This window comes from Budorcas taxicolor, chromosome 5 (assembly GCF_023091745.1).
Source record: "Budorcas taxicolor isolate Tak-1 chromosome 5, Takin1.1, whole genome shotgun sequence".
Lineage (NCBI taxonomy): Eukaryota > Metazoa > Chordata > Mammalia > Artiodactyla > Bovidae > Budorcas > Budorcas taxicolor.
The window spans coordinates 81,364,408-81,387,553 of NC_068914.1; the positions used below are offsets into that span (position 1 = coordinate 81,364,408).

The window sequence follows — 23,146 nt, forward strand, 5'->3', positions numbered from 1 at the left end:
TCCCCAAGAAAACATTTAGGAAAGTCTAAATAATATAGAGGACAATCACCTTCTACTATAGCTCACTCTGCCCATTCTTGACAGGGGTTAATGAAAGAACTAATGATATCAAGATTATTGAATGAATGAGTAATTACAGATACCTGGTATTGTGGATATAACCTATGAACATGGCGGAATGTCCCCATGGGAGAACCATGGGAATATCTATATTCATTTTCTATTGCTGCATAAAAAAATATCACAGACTTAGTAGCTTATAGCGACTCATTCATTATCTCACGATTTTGTATGTCACAAGTCCAGGCATAGAAATCCATGTTTGCTACTGAGGGTCTCACAAGGCTGAAATTTAGGTGTCAGCAGGGGCTATGGTATTATCTGAAATGTGAAGTACTCTTCTAAGCTAATTCAGGTTTTTGGAAAATTGAGTTTCTTGGTATTACACAACCAAGGTTCCAGATTTTTCTTGCTGACTGAGAGCTGGAAGGTAGCTCTCATCTCCTAGAGGCTATCAGTAAATTATAGCCAATGTGGCCTTCCTACAACATGGTAGCTTACTTCAAGGTCCATAGGAGGATCACTCAGACTTCTTGTAAGAGCTTACCTTATTAGATCAGGCCCCCAAAACAGCATCTTATTATTGATACTCAAAGTCAGCAGATGAGGGACCTTAGCTGCATCTCAAAACACCTTCAAATTTGCCAATAACATAATCTAATGGCCACATCATCATGGGAGTACCATCAGGGCATAACTGGCTTATGGTGAATGATTGCTAATAGCACACTGTGAACATGACCCTATAAAGAAATGAAAACTATAATAGGATTTTATAATTATTTATATAAACATTAAATTTTACATCCCTTTACAAGTTACAAAGTGCTTGTACATACTCTGCATCATGACTACCTGTCAGAGAGGCACAGTAGATATTAATCCAACACTACAGGTGAAAAAAACAAGGCTCAAAGCAGCTAAGACATTTCCCAAATCCTTACAGAAAGTTAGTAGTACAGTCAGGCTTCAGCACAGGGTCTTTTCACCCTATAGTCCCGTCCTCTGTTTAGCTAATTCTGAGTTTTCAAACTGTGTTTGCTGAGGTTCCAAGGAAATATCTCAGGGATTACTGTAAGAACTCAGAGTGACTCTAAGAAAGTTGGGTTGTGTTGCAACAGTGGTTCGACTATTGTTTGTCCTCTATATTGTGAGGACATAAGCTTTAATAACCACTGCATTTCACCATGCTGCCTTATAAAAGATAAAGAATACTTACAAAAAAAACCAAACACTTTAGTTTAAAAAATGATTTAGATAGCTGTATAGAAAAATCCAAGAGTCTATTCCAATAAAGTTTTAAGAAACTGTCATTTCTTTCAGCAGCTGTTGAACCTTTTATAAAGAAAGAGAAAACAAACGCATTAAATAATTGATTGGAAATGTACACGTGGGAAAAAATGACAAACCCCACCTCCTTCACATTTTAAATACATATAAAAATGAATACCTTCTTAATGTCTGGTCTCTTATTTTTCTTTTCATGCAGACACTGACTGGCAACAGAGTACATAGTTTCAATGGAAGTGGGATCAATGTCATTCATCTTCTTATCAACATAATCTTCAATTGTCTTTTCTTCATCTTCAATTTCTTCTTTAATATCTAGCTTTAAGGCAAAAGTTAAAACTTTAAAAGTTTCAAATAAAAGAGAAACAAGCAGGTAAATTCATAAGTGTATTTATAAATAAATATAAATTATAACTAAATTAATATTACTATGTTATAAAATAATAATTTAAATTATTTAATCTATATTATAATAACATTTACTCGTATTTACTATCTGCTATTGTAACCTTATTAAGAATTGAGGACATCTAGGACAAACTCTATTTATTTACTTACTTATATTAATACATACTTACATATCTCCTTCCTAGAAACATTTAGCCATTGTTCTCACATGCTCATTAGCAGCCCTTACTAGGCTTCCAGCACAGTGAGGTCTACTCCTGTGCTGTGCCCCCAATGATGCAACTTCAACTCTGAATGCAGATCTTCCTCTCTGCACAAGCACACTGCTCTGTGGGTACTCACACTGTTGAATCAAGAGAAAAAGGGAGGAGGAAAAAGGGGGCAAGGCCATGATAGAAAGGTAACGAATACGGAGAGAGGTGGAGAACAAGAATGCTGTAGTGGTTGAACAGTGGTCCCCCAACAGAAATGTCCAAGTCCTGATTCTCAGAACATGTGACTGTAACTGTATTTGGAGAAAAAGGTGTTTGCACATGTAATTATGTTAAGCAATTTAAGATAAGATCATCCTGGATTACCCAGGTAGGCCTTAAATCCAATGATAAACATCTGTATAAGAAAGAAACACATACACATACACACAGAGGGGAAGACCGTCACAGGGGCAGACACTGGAGGGATGTGGCTACCAGTCAAGGAATGTCAACAGCCACTGGAAGATGGAAGGGGCAAGGGAAGACTCTCTCCTAAAGTATCCAGAGGGAATGGTGCCTAGACAAAACTTTGATTTCAACTTCTGGTTTCCAGAACTATGACAGAGTAATTCTGTCATTGCAAGTCCTATTTTTGTGGTAGTAATCTTTCTCCCTCTTATATTTTTAATCTATACACTTTCTCTGTATAATACAATCAACATCCAAAGCATTATGTATGCCTGTACATGAACGGCTCAAAAACTGTAACTCCAGCCCAGGCTTCTTTCCTGACCTCCAATAACCAATGGAACAGAGGATTTATTTCTTTAATAAAGACAAAATTTCACTATGTGCTACAGAGAAGCCTGGTGGGTTACAGTCCATGGGGTTGCAAAGAGTTAGATATGACTAAGCATGCACGCACCCTGTATAAAATATTATGAAATATTATGAAAATATTAACTTTTCATAATAATTGGAGGCTTTATACTTTACTGTAAAATATTAGATACCATGTAATATTCAATTGGTAAAGAATCCGCCTGCAATGCAGGAGACCCCTCCAATCCCAAAGAAAGGCAATGACAATTGCCTTTCAATTGGGAAGATTCACTGGAGAAGGGACAGGCTACCCATTCCTGTATTCTTAGGCTTCCCTTTGGCTCAGCTGGTAAAGAATTTGCTTGCAATGTGGGAGACTTGGGTTCGATCCCTAGGTTGGGACAATCCCCTGGAGAAAGGAAAGGCTGCCCACTCCATTATTCTGGCCTGGAGAATTCCATGGACCATATACTTCATGAGGTTGCAGAGTTGGACATGACTGAGTAACATTCACTTTCACTTTTCAATATTCATTGTACATATCCAAGAACCCATGGCAAGCTTTATAATATATACTTATATAAGGGACATCTGTAGCAACATTATAATATAGAGATATTACATTTATGGTTTTTCTTAAAAATATTGCATGAGCCTTTGAGAAAATATATTATACCTTTTGACTTTCTAATCTTTGTTCTAGGGAAATAATCTGGTATACACATGTCTGAATTTTTCACAGTGGTTTGTCCCATTAGAACACAGAAATTAGAATAAAATCAGTGTAGGCCTTACAAATAGCTGAGAAAAGAAGAGAAGCTAAAGGCAAAGGAGAAAAGGAAAGATATAAGCATCTGAATGCAGAGTTCCAAAGAATAGAAAGGAGAGATAAGAAAGCCTTCCTCAGCGATCAATGCAAAGAAATAGAGGAAAACAACAGAATGGGAAAGACTAGATATCTCTTCAAGAAAATCAGAGATAACAAGGGAACATTTCATGCATTGATGGGCTCGATAAAGGACAAAAATGGTATGGAGCTACCAGAAGCAGAAGATACTAAGAAGAGGTGGCAAGAATACACAGAACTATTCAAAAAAGATCTTCACGACCCAGATAACCATGATGGTGTGATCACTTACCTAGAGCCAGACATCTTGGAATGTGAAGTCAAGTGAGCCTTAGGAAGTATCACTATGAACAAAGTTAGTGGAGGTGATGGAATTCCAGTTGAGCTATTTCAAATCCTGAAAGATGATGCTGTGAAAGTGCTGCACTCAACATGCCAGAAAATCTGGAAAACCCAGCCGTTGTCATAGGACTGGAAAAGGTCAGTTTTCATTCCAATCCCAAAGACAGTCAATGCCAAAGAATGTTCAAAATACTGCACAACTGCACTCATCTCACACACTAGCAAAGTAATGCTCAAAATTCTCTAAGCCAGGCTTCAACAGAACGTGAACCGTGAACTTTCAGATGTTCAAGCTGGATTTAGAAAAGCAGAGGAACCAGAGATCAAATTGCCAACATCCGCTGGATCACAGAAAAAGCAAGAGTTCCAGAAAGACATCTACTTTTGCTTTATTGACTACACTAAAGCTTTTGAGCATCGAAGAATTGATGCTTTTGAACTGTGGTGTTGGAGAAGACTCTTGAGAGTCCCTTGGACTGAAAGGAGATTCAACCAGTCCATTCTGAAGGAGATCAGCCCTGAGATTTCTTTGGAAGGAATGATGCTAAAGCTGAAACTCCAGTACTTTGGCCACCTCATGCAAAGAGTTGACTCATTGGAAAAGACTCTGATGCTGGGAGGGATTGGGGGCAGGAGGAGAAGGGGACGACCGAGGATGAGATGGCTGGATAGCATCATTGACTCGATGGACGTGAGTCTGAGTGAACTCCAGGAGTTGGTGATGGACAGGGAGGCCTGGCGTGCTGTGATTCATGGGGTCGTAAAGAGTCGGACACGACTGAGTGACTGAACTGAACTGAACTGAACTGAAAGCTTTTGGCACAAAGTGACAAAGAACTAAAGAGCCTCTTGATGAAAGTGAAAGAAGAGAGTGAAAAAGTTGGCTTAAAGCTCAACATTCAGAAAACGAAGATCATGGCATCTGGTCCCATCACTTCATAGCAAATAGATGGGGAAACAGTGGAAATAGTGACAGACTTTATTTTCTTGGGCACCAAAATCACTGCAGATGTTGACTGCAGCCATGAAATTAAAAGATGCTTACTCCTTGGAAGAAAAGCTATGGACAACCTAGACAGCATATTATAAAGCAGAGACATTGCTTTGCCAAGAAAGGTCCATCTAGTCAAAGCTATGGTTTGTCCAGTAGTCATGTATGGATGTGAGAGTTGCACTAGAAAGAAGGCTGAGTGCCGAAGAATTGATGCTTTTGAAGTGTGGTATTGGAGAAGACTCTTGAGAGTCCCTTGGACTTCAAGGAGATCCAACCAGTCCATCCTAAAGGAAATCAGTCCTGAATATTCACTGGAAGGACTGATGCTGAAGCTTTACCTCCAATATTTTGGCCACCTGATGTGAAAAACTGACTCACTGGAAAAGAACCTCATGCTGGGAAAGGTTGAAGGCAAGAGAAGTGGAACGATAGAGGATGAGATGGTTGGATGGCATCACTGACGGGATGGACATGAGTTTGAGTAGGCTCTGGGAGTTGGTGATTGACAGGGAAGCCTGGAGTGCTGCAGTCCATGGTGTGGCAAGGATTTGGAAAAGAGTGGGCAACTGAGCTAAACTGAGGTATATGAATAATTTTATGAAAAACATATGTGGTAGTATTTATGTAAGTTTTTAATTTTATAGGACCCTGTAAGTTCTTAAAATTTAGTATACAGGAAAACAAGGCCTGGCATAACTTTACTGTAGTTTTAGCGTTCAGTTAGTCTATTTATATAATTGTCAATGAATCCCTATATAATACACAGGTAAAATTTTCTATAATAACTTTATTAAAAATATTCCATAATAGAAATGGAGAAAGAATTTTATTAGCAATTCTAGTCTGACACAAATTTCTAAGGAAGAATGTTATTTCTCCTCTGAAAATGGTATTAGTAATCACCATGAAAGTAACAAAATAAAAATACACTAGAGGAGATCTCAGAAATCATACAGCTCCATTGTGATTTTCAAAGAAACTAGAACATAGAATATATCAGTGTCTTCTCTAAGCTTCACAAATATTTCATGGCAGAGCTGAGATTAAAAATAATTGATGCTTTTTCCATATGCCACTATGTAATTGTCAACAGAAAGATTGCCAGTAGAAAATGACATTTCCAGATGTCAAATTTACCCACATAAATTTAGATTATAAATGAAAGAGAAAAGAGCTAGAAAAGTGAAATCTTTCGATTACCAATAACTGAGGTTCACGGTGTTCATCCACAGCTGGAAGTCCGGTTATTATTTCTAGTAAAACCTAAGAAGAAAGTAAAACCCGTAAACATAAGACTCAAGACAACACATAAAAACTGGAAGGAACATGGCTCTTGATTATGAAATTGAATGAACCATTTCCACACACTGCATGCCTTTTAGGCATGAAAGTGGAAAGAACACAAGCTGTCGTCATTTCTTACCACTCTTTCTTCCCTGACACCTCAGAACTCATCCATCTCCACACGCAATTCTTTAATACTGGCAACTCACTAAACAATCAGCCCCCTTAATATGTGTTCTGGAGATACTCTTTTTCCTGTCTTGAAGAAGATATTTCACAAGAATAATTTTCTCTGGCTTTTAGGAGAATACTATTTTCTAAACCTCAGGCATATCCTAGAAACTTGTGCCTTAACTTCACAGTGTTATGACAGTAGACATCCATAAAAGAAACACATATGAGTGTAAAAGATAAAGGATTTTCCAATTCTCCAACCACTCCTGCCCCACTCCTTACACTATCATAAAAGGTTATTATCAAACTGGTACATCAGAAAATGCCACAACATATTTCCTTCAAAAAATTTCCTCTTTAAAATATGACACTAAAATGCATAGTGTAGGACACAATTTATATACTAAGTTTCATGCTAATTCATGTGGCAAAAATATTATTTCTTACAGTAATTTCAGAAATCAATTTAAAAGCCTTACAAATTCAGAGAAGTTTTTATTACTTCCTCATTTAACTAGAGGTTAAAGTGAGCAATTTGTATTTTTACATATGAGAGCTAAGCAACATAGGTGTATTCAAAATATTCTATTTCAATTTCACAAGTACAGCCAGAACAATTATTGTTACTAATTATATGTATAGTAAAATATAATATATTACAAGTATGTGTGCATGCATGCTAAGTTGTTTCAGTCGTGTCCAACTCTTTGCAACCCCATGGACTGTAGCCCACCAGGCTCCTCTCTCCATGGGATTCTCCAGGCTAGAACACTGGAGTGGGTTGCCATGCCCTTCTCCAGGGAATCCTCCTGACCCAGGGATCAAACCTGTATCTCATACCTCCTGCATTGGTAGGCAGGTTCTTTACCACTAGCACCACCTGGGAAGCCTATTACATGTATACATAAATACACATATATGAAACTTACCACACCAAAGCTGTAGATGTCAGATTTGGGTGTAATTTCTCCTCGCAAAGCTTCAGGTGCCATATAAGCTGTTGTTCCCACAATTCTGCTAGTCATGACTGTCTGGGCAAACTTCTCAGAAGCCCGTGCAAGCCCAAAGTCAGATATTTTGGCTGTAAAGTCTTCATCTAGTAAGATATTTGCACTGAAAAACAGTTTTTCTTTTTAAACAAATCAAATAGTTCCTTAGGAAGGTATAACACTGTATGTATTTACAGAGTATTTCATAATACACATCATAAAAGGTTGAATTTATGTAAATAAATCTGGATTAAGGATTATAGCTAAAGCAGCATAAAACTGTCTTCCTTTTTGTTTCTATAAGGAAAATTTGAAAAAAAAGTGAAGTAAAACTCTTCACATTAGTGATATTTTTATTATTTCACAAATAATTTATTATAGGGCAACTTCCCTCAAAGTATGTGAAAGCACCCTTCTTAATTCCTCCCCTAAAATTTCTCAATTCATTTAAAAACAAACTTCCAACCAGAGTATCTCAACTATATCATTTCTTAGGGGGTACTCTCTCTGAAATCTTTTGAAGAGGAAATAATATGGCTAAAAGATCTTAATTAATTTATTTTATGCATTTGCTCATACAATCATACTTTCATTCAACAAAACTTTATTGAAGACCCACAATGTGTTACAGTATTTAAGCTCAGTGCTGGGCATGGGGACAATCTTAGAATCTTGTCTGTGACAAAGGCATAGAAATAATTTCTAAAAATTCCTAATGGTGATGCTGAGAGAACAACGGTGTGTGCAGAAGAACTGCAGAAAACTTCAAGCAGAAGGTGAAAAGTGTGTGTAGTCTTGAAGGATTATTAGAAGTTGAGGTTACTGAGGGAAAGAAAGGCATTTGAGGCAAATGGAACAGAATGGACACAGTTCCGATGAAAACAAAAAACATACGCTCAATTTGAAGTAACTAGTGTCAATGGAATGTGAGGAGAACTTGAACTTTATCCTGGAAGCAACAGAATGCCAGCTGAATGTTTCATAGTGGGGAATGATGTTATCAAACTTGATTTTTAGAACCACAACCTGGCAGTATATTAGAGCACAGACAAGAACTGGCACAGACCAATTAAAGGATGACCAGGAAAGTTTGTGAAAAAGCAAATAAGAGATAGTGAAAGTATAAATAAAGGCTGAGGAGAAAAGGAGGTGCAAATTTTGAGGTACACTCAATACAACCTTGTAATTTATATGGTATGGGGAATGAGGAAGTCTTTAGCTTAGAAGACGGGATGCATACTGACTTCACTTGATTAGGAAAAAAACACAGAGGGAAGAATTTGGGTTGGAAGAGAAATGAATTTGACTTCTAACATGTTGACTTAGGAACTGCTATGGAACATTGTGGTAGGGTGATTTAGTCTGGAGACACTGAAAATATAGGACTGGAGGCTGACGATATAGATTTGAGTCACCCACATGGAGGTAGCAGTTGAAGTCAACATATCCCTCAGTAAGAATACGCAGGATTAACAGAAGAGACAATGAGGTAGCAATCAATTAGAACACAGATCAGTTAGAATACACCGAGTAAGGGATGGGAGATGGTGTATCTTCTCTTTTCTAAGGCCAAGCCCTCTACAGGACTCCTCTCTACATTCTCAGGAACCTTATTCTATAAACTACCTCACTTCTCTCTTCTGTTCTATCACATCCCTCTTCCCACAGGCATAAAAGCACGCTTTGGTCTCTGCCATCTTAAAAAAAAAAGTTTGCTGAATGACACATTGATTTCCAGCTATCCCCCTTCATGGGCTAAATAAAAGTGTCTCATTAGATTCGTTTATACTCATATTTCACTCTCTCCTCAGTTCAGTTCAGTTCAATCATGGCTGATCTTTGCGACCCCATGAATCGCAGCATGCCAGGCCTCCCTGTCCATCACCAACTCCCGGAGTCTACTCAAACTAATGTCCATAGAGTCGGTGATGCCATCTAATCATCTCATCCTCTGTCGTCCCCTTCTCCTCCTGCCCCCAATCCCTCCCAGCCTCAGGATCTTTTCCAATGAATCAACTCTTTGCATGAGGTGGCCAAAGTGTTGGAGTTTCAGCTTTAGCATCAGTCCTTCAATGAACACCCAGGACTGATCTCCCTTAGGATGGACTGGTTGGACCTCCTTGGAGTCCAAGGGACTCTCAAGAGTCTTCTCCAACACCATACTTCAAAAGCATCAATTCTTCGGTGCTCAGCTTTCTTCACAGTCCAACTCTCACATCCACACATGACCACTGGAAAAACCATAGCCTTGACTCAGTTCAGTTCAGTCGCTCAGTCGCGTCCGACTCTTTGTGACCCCATGAATCGCAGCACGCCAGGCTTCCCTGTCCATCAACAACTCCCGGAGTTCACTCAGACTTGCATCCATCGAGTCAGTGATGCCATCTAGCCATCTCATCCTCGGTCGTCCCCTTCTCCTCCTGCCCCCAATCCCTCCCAGCATCAAAGTCTTCTCCAATGAGTCAACTCTTCGCATGAGGTGGCCAAAGTACTGGAGTTTCAGCTTTAGCCTCTTTCCTTCCAAAGAAATCCCTGGGCTGATCTCCTTTAGAATGGACTGGACTAGACAGACCTTTGTTGGCAAAATAATGTCTCTGCTTTTGAATATGCTATCTAGGTTGGTCATAACTTTTCTTCCAAAGAGTAAGTGTCTTTTAATTTCATGGCTGCAGTCACCATCTGCAGTGATTTTGGAGCCCAGCAAAATAAAGTCTGACATTGTTTCCACTGTTTCCCCATCTATTTCCCATGAAGTGATGGGACCAGATGCCATGATCTTCGTTTTCTGAATGTTGAGCTTTAAGCCAACTTTTCACTCTCTTCTTTCACTTTCATCAAGAGGCTTTTTAGCTCCTCTTCACGGTCTGCCATAAGAGTGGTGTCATCTGCATATCTGAGGTGATTGATATTTCTCCCGGCAATCTTGATTCTAGCTTGTACTTCTTCCAGCCCAGCGTTTCTTATGATGTACTCTGCATAGAAGTTAAATAAGCAGGGTGATGATATACAGCCTTGACGTACTCCTTTTCTTATTTGGAACCAGTCTGTTGTTTCACGTCCAGTTCTAACTGTTGCTTTCTGACCTGCATATAGGTTTCTCAAGATGCAGGTCAGGTGGTCTGATATTCCCATCTCTTTCAGCATTTTCCACAGTTTATTGTGATCCACACAGTCAAAGGCTTTGGCATAGTCAATAAAGCAGAAAAAGATGTTTTTCTGGAACTCTCTTGCTTTTTCGATGATCCAGCCGATGTTGGCAATTTGATCTCTGGTTCCTCTGCCTTTTCTAAAACCAGCTTGAACATCAGCAAGTTCACGGTTCATGTATTGCTAAATCCTGGCTTGGAGAATTTTGAGCATTACTCTACTAGCGTGTGAGATGAGTGCAATTGTGTGGTAGTTTGAGCCTTCTTTGACATTTCCTTCCTTTGGGATTGGAATGAAAACTGACCTTTTCCAGGCCTGTGGCCACTGCTGAGTTTTCCAAATTTGCTGGCATATTGAGTGCAGCACTTTGACAGCATCATCTTTCAGGATTTGAAATAGCTCAACTGGAATTCCATCACCTCCACTAGCTTTGTTCGTAGTGATGCTTTCTAAGGCCCACTTGACTTCACATTCCAGGATGTCTGGCTCTAGGTGAGTGATCATACCATCGTGATTATCTGGGTCGTGAAGCTCTTTTTTGTACAGTTCTTCTTTGTATTCTTGCCACCTCTTCTTAATATCTTCGGCTTCTGTTAGGTCTACTCCATTTCTGTCCTTTATTGAGCCCATCTTTTCATGAAACTACCACCTGAATTCTGACCCAGTTACTACATGGAGATAGATTTCCTGAAAGTCACTAATGACCTTCATGGCACTAATCAAATGCTTCATTTAAATGTTTTTTAAAATGGGTCATTTTTCAGTTTTCATTCTGACTTCCAAAAAGCAACTGAAAATTTTGACTAATCCTTCTCAGGCAACTGTCTTTCCTTGTTCTCAGGGATACCACACTCTCCTGGTTTTCAGCTTCATTGCATCCTTTCTTAGATTCCTTTTTAGACTCATTTTGTTCTACTTGGCCATTAAGTCTTAAAAAGTTCCTCAGGGCTAAATCTTGTAACCTTTTCTTAATCTGTATCTTTCTTAAAGTTAAGGTAACTATATGCTAGCTCTTCAACCCATACATAGTAACACAGAAATTGATATCTTCAGCTCAGACTTCTTTTAGCTCCACCATGTACGTCATGCTGATTAACATCTCTACTCACTTCTGTATCTTAAAGGAGCCTTTAACACAACATGTACAAAAGAGAACTCACATTTTCCAATCCCAACCTTGTCCTCTTTCAGTGCTTTCTCTGTAAATGAATCATGCCACAATCATTCCAGAATGCGGTTCTGGAAGCCATAAATCCTCCTGTCATTCCTGACATGTTCCTCTCCCTGAATGCTACCCACCCACCCTGCAGGCAAGAGTAAGCAAGAATCTGTTCACATTTCTTCATATAAACTGTTATCACCAAATCTTCTATGACAGGCTCCAAGCTCCCCTTTCTTACAAATGAGTCTCTATACTCAAGCCAAAGTGATCTTCTCAAAACTCAACTATGATGCCACATTCCTCCTTATAATTATTCAATGGCATTTGATTATACTTATGATAAAATTAAAGCTCTTATATTGGTCTATTAGGTCCTACACAGGGCTTAGCTCTCTTCCTACCTTATAATTTTATCTTATTTCTCTATCAATCTCTCCTTCAATTTCTGCACTTCAGTCATTTATTTTACCTCCTGTAATCCATCATGTTCCTTCTGAACACTGGTCTCAGAAATGTGCTTCCTTATTCCCAGAATACTTTTCCTCCATATTCTACAGCTGTTCTCAAATTGTGCTCACTCATGTCCTGTTCATTCTTTGGATCTCTGCTTAAGTATAATTTTCTCAGGGAACTCTTTTTTACACTAATCCTATAGACTATACACTAAAGTTCTAATATTATTTTGTGATTATCTGATTGCTGACAGATGCTACAAATGCTACTTTTGCTAACTATACCATCTACAGTACCTGTCGTATAATGGATGCTCAATTAATATTTGTTAACTAAATAAATACATAACAAGGAAGATAACTGAAATGTACTCATGAAGAATGAAAGTGATTCAAAAAAGAGTGATGATCCAGAAAATAAGAAAATAATTCTGACAAGAAGAACAGAGTAACATACTGTGAAAAACAAACAAAAAGACACAGGTTACTTAGGATGAGTACTAGAAATAGGTCACTGGGTTTGAAATAAGGGAGATTATAGACGTCCTTAGTGAGACGAGCTTTCATGGCAAGTTAAGAAGTTCATGTCAACAGTGAATAGGAAGAGTGAGAGAAAATTATTCTTTAAAGACCGTTCTCCAAAAGCTTTTTAAAGGCAGCATTTACCTTTTAATATCTCTATGAATATGATGGTTTTCATGTAAATAACTGAGGCCATTAGCTGTACCCTGGGCAATCTTGCATCTCATGTACCAAGAGAGTGGGGGAGTACCATCCTTACGAAGTAAGAAACAAACCAATTAAAAATAAAAGAGGAGAATAAAAAAAACTATAGAAAATATATAACAGAACATTTCTTCTAAGCAGCTACTGACCATATTATTACATTGCTAACAATTTAGAACTACCACTTTTTAAGTTGTTAAACAAAAGGAGCTAAATAAGATCAAATGGAAGTTAGCATTTCTTATCAAACAATAAAAATATATGAGAGCATCTTCAAAGTCTAGCCTTGACTGATAATTTTCCATTTTAGATTATCATCTGATAGAAAGGGAATTCCAATTGTTTAAATAACAACTGTATAGTTTTCACAAACTAGGAAAGATATTAATACAGTTTAAAAGATTCTGTCATAGAGAAAATATTAGAATTCCAACACAGAAACAGGAAGCCAAACAACCTAATAAAAAACATCTTACCAAGCAAGCCAGTCTGTCCAGCAATGAACCATTGGGCATGTAAACATACACTAAGCAGAGGTCATCGCCATCACTTGAGAAACCAAGGAGCTCTACTAAGTTTTCATGTTGACACCTGTGGCAAATAATTTTCCATCCAAAATTATTACCATATATACACATATTTCCCTGAAGGTTATGTTATTCAATTTAGAGCTTTAAAAGAAAACAGAGAAAGAAATAATTATATGCTATACATTATTGCAATGTGATACGTATGTTTCTAAATCTTTATATATGTTTAGTATAACTGTTTATAATGTTCTGTAAACAGTTCCCTTTTGGTCAATATTAATCAACATAATTTTGATTTTAAAATTAAAGCTCAATAATTCACATATAATAGTTTGGTTAAGAACTAGGTAGGTGTTTACCATTGTTTCACATAATTTTTAATGACAGCGTAAACAAAAGAGTTCAAGAAGTGTGTTGAAACGTGTACAACAACCCTTTCAAGAATTCTCAAACACATTCAAAGCACTGATTTACAGATATCTGATTTTCAATTACATCTAATTTATACATTTTTGATCTTTAATAGTATCTGGTTATTTATAACCTAATTTGAGTTTCTTTATATACTTGAGAGTAATAAGACTAAATAAAGCTGAAGTATAACAAAACTGCAGGCATCTATGGTACAGTATGTACAAAGAAATCTGGGCTCAAAGTCCTAAGTTTAAAAGTACAGCTCTGCCACCTCCTGGAAATGTGACCTTTCACAAGTTAACAGCCTCATTGAGCTTCAGCAACTTTCCCTGGTAAATGTGGGTAATAATGCCTATTATGTAACATAAATGCTGTGAGAATTAAATGAGCAAATACATATGAGAGCCCTCTGGCTTCCCTGGTGGCTCAGTGGTAAAGAACCAGCCTGCCAAGCAAGAGATGCAGGTTTGATCCCTAGGCTGGGAAGATACCCTGAACTAGCAAACATCAGCCCATTCCAGTAATTTTTGCTTGGAGAATCCCATGGACAAAGGAGCCTGGTAGGCTACAGTCTATAGGGGTCACAAAAGAGTCAGACAGGACTTAGTGACTAAAGAGCAACAAATATGAGAGCCCAGAATATATTCTATGACGTGCAAATTAAAACAGCAAGTATTCCATTTTCCACCAAATTGGCACACTTTAAAAATGAGTAGATAACATTTGCTGAGTTTATACTAACAAGGCATGGGGTACTTGATTTACCTGCTTTGTTTAATTAACCCTTAAAATAACTTAATGAAACATTTCATTATTAAAATAATTATCCCATTTTACAAATGAGAAAACGGACAATTAAGAAACTTGGCTGAGGTCATTCTGCTAGTAAGGGCCAGAGGTTGATATTTATTTTAAAAAGAGCAATACTATTTAATGGTATTGTGGTAGCAGTTGTGAAATCGCAATAAACTGCTAGTAGAAGTATGTGAAGTGAAAGTCACTCAGTCATGTCTGACTCTTTGTGACCCCATGGACTGTAGTCCGCCAGGTTGCTCTGTCCATGGGGATTCATTCTCCAGGCAAGAATACTGGAGTGGATTGCCATGGCCTTCTCCAGGAGATCTTCTGGACCCTGGGACTGAACCTGGGTCTCTTGCATTGCAGGCAGATTCTTTATCATCTGAGCCACCAAATTATTATAACAACTACAAAGTCATTTAGACAAATATTCAGAAAGTCTTTAAAAAGTGCATGCATTCAGAACCAGTAATTCTTCCAGGACTGTCTCCTGATGAAAAAAGCATATTTGCACTTAAATATTTATGTAAGAGATTTAAAGGTGCTTTAATTTGTAATACTGAAAATTAGAAACAAATATGGAAGGGTAATGGTTAAATAAAACATAATTTGTATATATGCTAGAATGTTACGCAATAATTTTAAATGTTTCAACATGGAAAAAATGCCACACACTCATCATGAAGCAAGTACATCAAAATACTAGCAGTGGTTATCTCTGAGTGATATATTCCAGGGATGAATATTTTCCTGTATTTTCCAGATTATCTATTTTGAACAAGTTACTTTTAGGACTGGAGAGTGGAAGTAGGAGTAGAAAGAACAAATCCTGGACAGTCTTTTTATTTTTTTCAGTGTACATTATTTTTACTGAAAAAATTAATTCCAATCTATTCTTTCTTTCTTGAAGTTAAGCAACTAGAATTGGTCATTTATAGCAATGGGTCTAATGAGAATAAATTGGTAAATCCTATTTAGGATTTATTTCAAAATCGCAAGTTCTGGAGTCAGACAGATCTGGATTTGAAACCCACATATTTATGTTTAAGTGACCTTGGATAAAGTTATTTAATGTTTCTGTATCTCAGTGGGAAAAAAAAAGTGTGTGTATTGGGGTGGTTACAACAATTGTGGTTATAACAATTGGTTAATGCATTACAGTTTTTGGTCTATGGTATAGAAGGTGAAAAAGAGGAAAGTAAAAAAGCTGGCTTAAAACTCAGCATTAAAAAATGTAAGATTATGGCATCTGGTCCCATCACTTCATGGCAAATAGATGGGGAAACAATGGAAACAGTGACAAACTTCATTTTCTTGGGCTCCAAAATCAATGTGGATGGTGACTGCAGCCATGAAATTAAAAGATGCTTGCTTCTTGGAAGGAAAGCTATGATAAACCTAGACAGCATATTAAAAAGCAGAGACATCACTTTGCCGACAAAGGTCTGTATAGTCAAAGCTATGGTTTTTCCAGTAATCGTGTATGGATGTGAGAGTTGAACTATAAAGAAGGCTGAGTGCTGAAGAATTGATGCTTTCAAACTGTGGTGCTGGAGAAGACTCTTGAAAGTCCCTTGAGGGAGATCAAGCAAGGAGATCAAGCCAGTCCATCCTAAAGGAAATGAACCCTGAATATTCATTGGAAGGACTGATGCTGAAGCTGAAGCTCCAATATTTGGCCAACTGATGTGAAGAGCTGACTCACTGGAAAAGACCCTGATCTAGGAAAGATTAGGGGCAAGAGGAGAAGAGGGCAAGAGGTTGAGATGGTTGGATGGCATCACTGATGCAACGCACATGAGTTTGAGCAAATTCAGGGAGATAGTGAAGGACAGGGAAGCCTGGTATGCTACAGTTCATGTGGTCGCAAAGAGTCAGAAACGATTTGGTGACTGAACAACAACATATAGTGAAGTATCAATCACTATAATGATTAGAATAAATTTCCCAATTTGTTTTTCCTTCTCTTTCTGATAATTTTCAAACATACTGAGTCAATGGCTTCTAAACATTCTTGCATATAACACTTCCCTGGTTTATGGTGTTAACATATCAAATAGACTATTTGCCATGTATATATTAATATATAAATATATATTTATACACACATGCATATATATACTATAATTTACCTCTCATAAATTTTGGGAACAGAAAACATGATAACGGAATCATAGTTCCATTATCAACTATCCAGATAGTTGAAATTCCATATAATTTTGCCATGATTTAGAATGACTGTTGTTTAATCTACACACATATGAGTGAGTATATGTAGCCATAAAATTGTAGAGTTAAAGTTCTGTCAAGTTCATTAAACTATTTTAGCCCATATTTAAAAATATCACCAGTTCTTGGCATACTCTGGGTAAGAAATACGTCCTTTCTTGTTCTGCTCTCTTCCATGGTACCATACTGCCAAATTAACTTACTTTGCCATTACTTTTATTTCTTGATCAAATTGTTGTTTCAGTTCTTCAGTACTAATGTCAACCATCTAAAAATATAAAATAATATACAATATAATACCATACAATAACCCAGAGGCTCCTAAAGCTAGAAGGGGTACAAGAGATCATCTGGCAGATCCTGCTTTTTTTAAATATATGTAAGTCATCATTCTCCCCATTTTATAAACAACTGAGAACTAGAAATAGTGATTTGCTCAAGGTCTCATGGCTGGTTAAATGGAAGGAAGAAAACCATATAACTCATATAACTACATATACTTCAGTGATTCATTGTGGGAACAAAATGACATAATAAGAGACTTTACTGTAAACATTCTGAAAAAAAATTCAGTGTGTTAGAAAACATAAGCAATTTTGAAGGCAAAAAGAAAAACAAGATGTGCAAAAGTATTTGCAACATATATGACAAAGGGATCTTTATTATAAAAAATGTATTGTATTGATATTTTAGAATATAAGAATAGATTTAAAATATAAGATATTCTAATAGAAATGCAAAGGGTGCAAATGAGAAGTTTTAAAATATTTTATTGCAATATTTTCTAAACTTTATTTTTAAATGAGAAAAGTAAATAAGGAAGATATTTTTATAAAATTTTCTTAGCATCTTAATGTTTTAATATTGATTCTACATGGAGCACTGTGTAGAATTCGGCTTCTCTATTTTATGAATCTCCCCAAATTATGTGTATAATTGTATGTATGTGAATACAACTAAATTCTTGTAAAGACAGTGTCTATAGCTTTCAACAAAGTTTTAAATGTTAAGAATTGCCAATTTAGAATGATGTTTACTGAGCGAAAATACACACTGAAATAATATGTTTCCTAAAGATTAATTTGATATTTATTATTCCCTCATAGCTCAGTTGGTAAAGAATCCAGCTGTAATGCAGGAAACCCCAGCTCTATTCCTGGGTCAGGAAGATCCGCTGGAGAAGGGATAGGCTACCCACTCCAGTCTTCTTGGGCTTCCGTTGTGGCTCAACTGGGAAAGAATTTGCTTGCAATGCGGGAGACCTGGGTTCAATCCCTGGGTTGGGAAGATCCCCTGGAGAAGGGAAAGGCTATCCACTCCAGTATTCTGGCCTAGAGAATTCCATGGGCTATACAGGCCATGAGGTCGCAAGGAGTCGGACACGACTGAGCAACTTTCACTCACTCACATATAGCACACTAGGAAACAGTGTAATTTTTTCTCTTCCAGAAAATATAACTTACTGCTGCAAGCTTCTTCACTGCTACTGTCCTGTTGTTCACATAGCCTTTATACACAACTCCAAACCCTCCTTCTCCCATTTTGTTACCACCGACAGAAATGGGCCGTTCATCAAAGTTATTTGTGACATCCTTCAACTCAAAAAATGAAAAACTGTGAAAACCTGTAATGTCAATAGAATAAGAAAAAGAGTGCTTCAATAAAAAAGAGATTGGTTTTCATAATTTCAGTATTTTCTCAATTTGGATATTTCATACCTATGCAAATACTTAAACTCTAGTCACTTATTTTCTTTATAAAATGATCCTTTCAAACTATGTAAATATTTACTTCTTTTTTTATCACATCTTCTGTGGTTGTTCATATGTCCTATTACATCTACTCACCTATAACACTAAAACAATGAAGACACCACCTAATAAATCAGGAGGAAGACAAGACCACAGAAGAGCTATTGCCAGAGAAAATAAACAAAAGGAGAGCTTTATTTTAAAGCAGTGATGGTCTCATGACAAACTCACTAGCAGAAAGCAAGGCAAATATTACTTACGTGTATCACTAAATTCTAAACTTGTATTTTCTGGACTTGAGGAGTCAGGTAGCACATAGTTTTGTTTAAGATTCTCATCAGATATCACAGATGTCCTATCTTTGCAACAGACGGGCTTCGGTTTCTGCTGAACTGTTACAGTGACTTTAGAAGGCAGTGTATTAACATTTTTGGGTACAGCATCTAAGAAGTGAAATAAGATACAAGTTGTTATTACATAAGAAAAAGTGTTTGTGAAAAAGTTAAATTAGGAGCTCAATTTACTTAACATCATTGCAGTTTCTACCCATTAGCCCCATATTTTCACAGCACTCATGAGAATTTACCTAGTAAGAATTTGTAAATTTGGATAAGGATGGGCAAGGCAGTGTTTCCAAAAAGTGGCCTATAAGTCACTGCAGCAGCAGCACTGAAGTACCTGTTTTAACACATTGACCTTGAACTTAATTCAAGAATTCTGATAATGAGGTCTAGAGTAAAGCATAGGAAGTTACATGTTAATCAAGAACTCCAGGTGATTCTTAAGCCCTCTGAAGGGTAAGAACTGCTGGTGTAAATAGCGTCAAAGGGAAAAAGTAGTTGATGGGGAAGGAAGGCAACCAGACACTAACTCACTGGAACACAATGTAAGAAATCACAGAGTCCCATCAGGGTGGAAGTTGAGGATGAAAAAAAGCAAGAGCTTTTTGTCATCATTCTAAATTTCCTATTGGCATAAAGCTACCTGACTTTAACTGCATGTTCAGACTGAATCCTGAAGTCTTACCAGTTTCAGGATTTTCTCAGCAGCAAGTCTGCAGCGTCTGGGGTGCTTGTTAAAGAGTTGGGGAGAGTTGAAAGAATGAAGAATCTTAAAGGTAAGGTTCATCTACTCTGAGAAAAAAGTAAGAGAAGAAACATTCCTATTTCTGTCACTTGTCTTTCCATCCTAGTCACTGATATCGTAGACACACTCAGTTTACCTGGTAGCAAAAGACTTGCAGGGGCAAAAAACTCATTTTGGACCAAAATATCCACAAGATCACCAACTGTGCAATTTGTGGTGCCCCAGTCAAACAGTAATTCACATGTGGGGCTTTTTCCAGTTTGCAGTAATGCTTCAAATCTCCTTAAAGCAAGTAACAGAGAAATAAGATTAGTATGTAAGCAGAGTTAACAAGTAGGTATTATTCCCCTCAATCCCCTTCTTGTCCACAGCACTTCCTATGATTAAAAAAAGAAAGGGGCAGAAAGAGAGTCAGCAAGAATTACAGAGAATAGGAAAGACAGGCAGAAGGAAGAAAAGATGCTGAAGGTGATGATAAGTTGACAGACATTGAATATTTACAGTGGGCTACAGGATGCAAAACATGAACTCATATAGTTCTCAAAGACACTGTGAATATCATGCTAATGTACTAAAGAGAAAGCATGAGAGGTAAGCAGTCCACAGTCACACAGCCAATAAACTTGCATACAAACTGAGATTCAAACTGATATCTCACTGCACACACAGGTGTACTCTGAACATACTAAGCTATACTAGTTCCCTTCATGACTTATTAACAGTTAGCCTTATGATTTTTAATAAATCAGGCTGCTTAAAGAAATAGAAAATACATACACTTGGAGAATTATTCCTTGGATCTTAACTATATTCCATTTCAACTGAGGGAAAAACAGATCAGTTTTTCATGAAAAATTTCTTTAAAAATAGTTGGTGAGAAGTTGCTGTATAACATAGGGAGCCCAGTTTGGCACTCTGTTGATAGGTCGACCTAGCGAGGAGGGATGGGGGAAAGGGAGGGAGGCTCAAGAGGGAGGGGATATATGTATAATTATGACTGATTTGTGTTATATGGCAGAAACCAACACCACATTGTAAAAATTAAAAAAAAAAAGAAAAAAACTATCAACAGTTTTGAAAGCAATATTTTTAAAAACCTAAACAACTTAGCTCTCCCTGTTTTTTCCTGAAAATTTATTTCAAAAAATTTCAAACCTACAGAAAAGTTGAAAGGAAAATACCATGAGCAACCATCTAGATTCACCGAATGACCAGGCAATGTTTAACCATGTTTATGCTTTCGCCCTCTCCCTCTTCATCTCTGTGTCTGTGTGCTCACTTTACAGAACTTAGACCAGATGTGTAGTAGAACTCTCACAGTCTAGATTTGTCTGACGAATCTCTCACGATTAAATTCAGATGAAAAACTGCTGGTAAGAGCATTACATAGATGACAATGTCTCCTTTCCACTGCATCACATCCGGGGGCACATACTGGCAGTCTGTACCAATACTGATGACACCAGCTGGATTACTTGGTTAAGGAGGTGTACTGCAGATTTTTTCTCTGCAAAAGCACCTTTCCCCTTTGCAATTCATAAATCATCTGTGGAATATACTTTGAAATCGTATGGGTATCTTGTTCATCAACACCCTTTTGCCTTGGGGTTTCAGCACTCACTGATGAGCCCTCCATAATCAATTACTCACTGGTAGTCGTAAATTGGTAATTTTTTAGTTCTCTCATTCTTTCAATATTTGCTGCCATTATTCTGTAAAGAAGAGTCTTTTATCCTCATTCCCTCAACTATGCTTTCTGCGTTTTTTTTTTGTTTTTTGGCTGTGCTGTATCGCGGGGCTCAGGCTTCTCCAGCTGCAGTAAACAGGCTCTAGAGCACATGAGCTCAGGAGTTGCTGCACACGTGCTTGACTACCCCGTGCCTGGCATGTGTGATCTTAGTTCCCCGACCAGAGATCAAACCCACATCCCCTGCTTTGGAAGGCAGATTCTTAACCACTGGACCACCACGGAAGTCCCTTCTCCCAAGGTCTTCAAGTGAATATCAACAAACTGTCTATAAGAATGGTTTTTGAGGTTTAAACTTAAGCTTCCTCCAAATAATTTAAGATGCTCATCCTTCACATGTGAAAACACTTCCTGGAAGGACTAATATGAAAACTAAAGTTTCAGATTTTTTTCAGGTTAATGCTGAAAGTCACAAATAAATTTATTTCCCTTTGCTTCCAGAGACATATTTTGACATGAGTTTTGGCTGAAATAACTGACAAAAACAAAATTTGTACTTATATCTCAAACTGAATCAAGTAGAGACAAACAGAATGGAATTTTTCTGAAGACAGTGTTGAAAAATCCATGGTAAGAACTAAGAAGTCGATTTATAGATGTATACATGTACAAGCAACTTTACAACATCAATTTGAAGAATTCCCCAAATATACCACTTAAGTGAATTAGAGACTCATACGTGAATTTAACCATAAAAATTTATTTGCAAGATCACAGTATTGACCTGGCTGATATATTGGAGAATGAAGCAAAAGTCGCAAAAAAAAGAAAAAAAAAAAAGAGGAGGGATTTATTACCATACCTCCCCTAGAGAGAGATTTATTTTCTGAACTGCAGCATTAGACAGTATTTGTGCCTATTAATCATTCTAAATTGTGATGTAAGAATTTAAAAAGAGAAAGATTTTTATGTTACCTTATGTGAAACTGATTGTATCTATCATCACCAGATGGTTTTTTAATAGCGACTGCTAACTTCTTCCATCCTTCTTGAGGATCAATAAAATCGGACAGCTTTCTAATTAGTCCAAGACTGAGGCAGCGCACGTATGTTGATGCTGTTATGGGTTTGTTCATCTTTTATTCCTAAAATATGGAAATTCTCATTAAAATTTTACAGTAGCTTTAGTGATGACATCTATAAGCTTATACATCACACTTTGCTCTAACATAGGAAATGCTGGCAACTTATTACACTGTAATAAAGGAAAACTCCAAGGTCAAGACATTGATATTTTAGTCTTTCTCCGCCTCTAAATATTAATTAAAAATTACAGGATTATTTTTTTCTGACATTAATATTTTCTAAGTGAAATTTACAAAAAGGTGCAAAAAGTGTACTTTTTCATAAAAATTCATGTAAATGTATTCAGGAATCAAATGTATTATGAAAAATATTTTTCAATTTAAAATATTTTTCTCAATCTGTATTTTTTACTAGTAAATATTTATGCAACATTCTTTGGTAGAAGTAAAAAAAAAAAGTCCTGAAATAATTTGTATAGCATTCAAAGATGGTCTATTCACTACCTTTTTATGTAACATGTTCTTCCTTGACTCTGCCGCAATTTTTGAGTCCATCAGACTTGCCTGATGATAATTCATTCCCTACTAAGGTGAACCCTGTGGTTTGCCACCTAACTACTCTTTAGGCAGAACCTTTATTTGCTCACTCCCCTATTCTTCTGTTACTCCATCCTG

The 23,146-nt window shown here is 37.0% G+C and overlaps 1 protein-coding gene across 1 annotated transcript; it reads right to left on the reverse strand.

The window, feature by feature from the left end:
• Positions 1-1,301: 1,301 nt before the first annotated feature.
• IRAK4 (interleukin 1 receptor associated kinase 4) lies at positions 1,302-22,522 on the reverse strand. Its single transcript, XM_052640937.1, has 11 exons — positions 22,362-22,522; positions 19,836-19,981; positions 18,874-19,056; positions 18,326-18,486; positions 17,066-17,130; positions 13,368-13,482; positions 12,832-12,941; positions 7,345-7,528; positions 6,158-6,220; positions 1,511-1,669; positions 1,302-1,395 (listed from the first exon to the last, which is right to left on the reverse strand). Exons 1-11 carry the CDS (start codon positions 22,520-22,522, stop codon positions 1,360-1,362), a joined length of 1,383 nt encoding a protein of 460 aa, XP_052496897.1. The 3' UTR covers positions 1,302-1,359.
• Between the last annotated feature and the right edge of the window lie 624 nt (positions 22,523-23,146).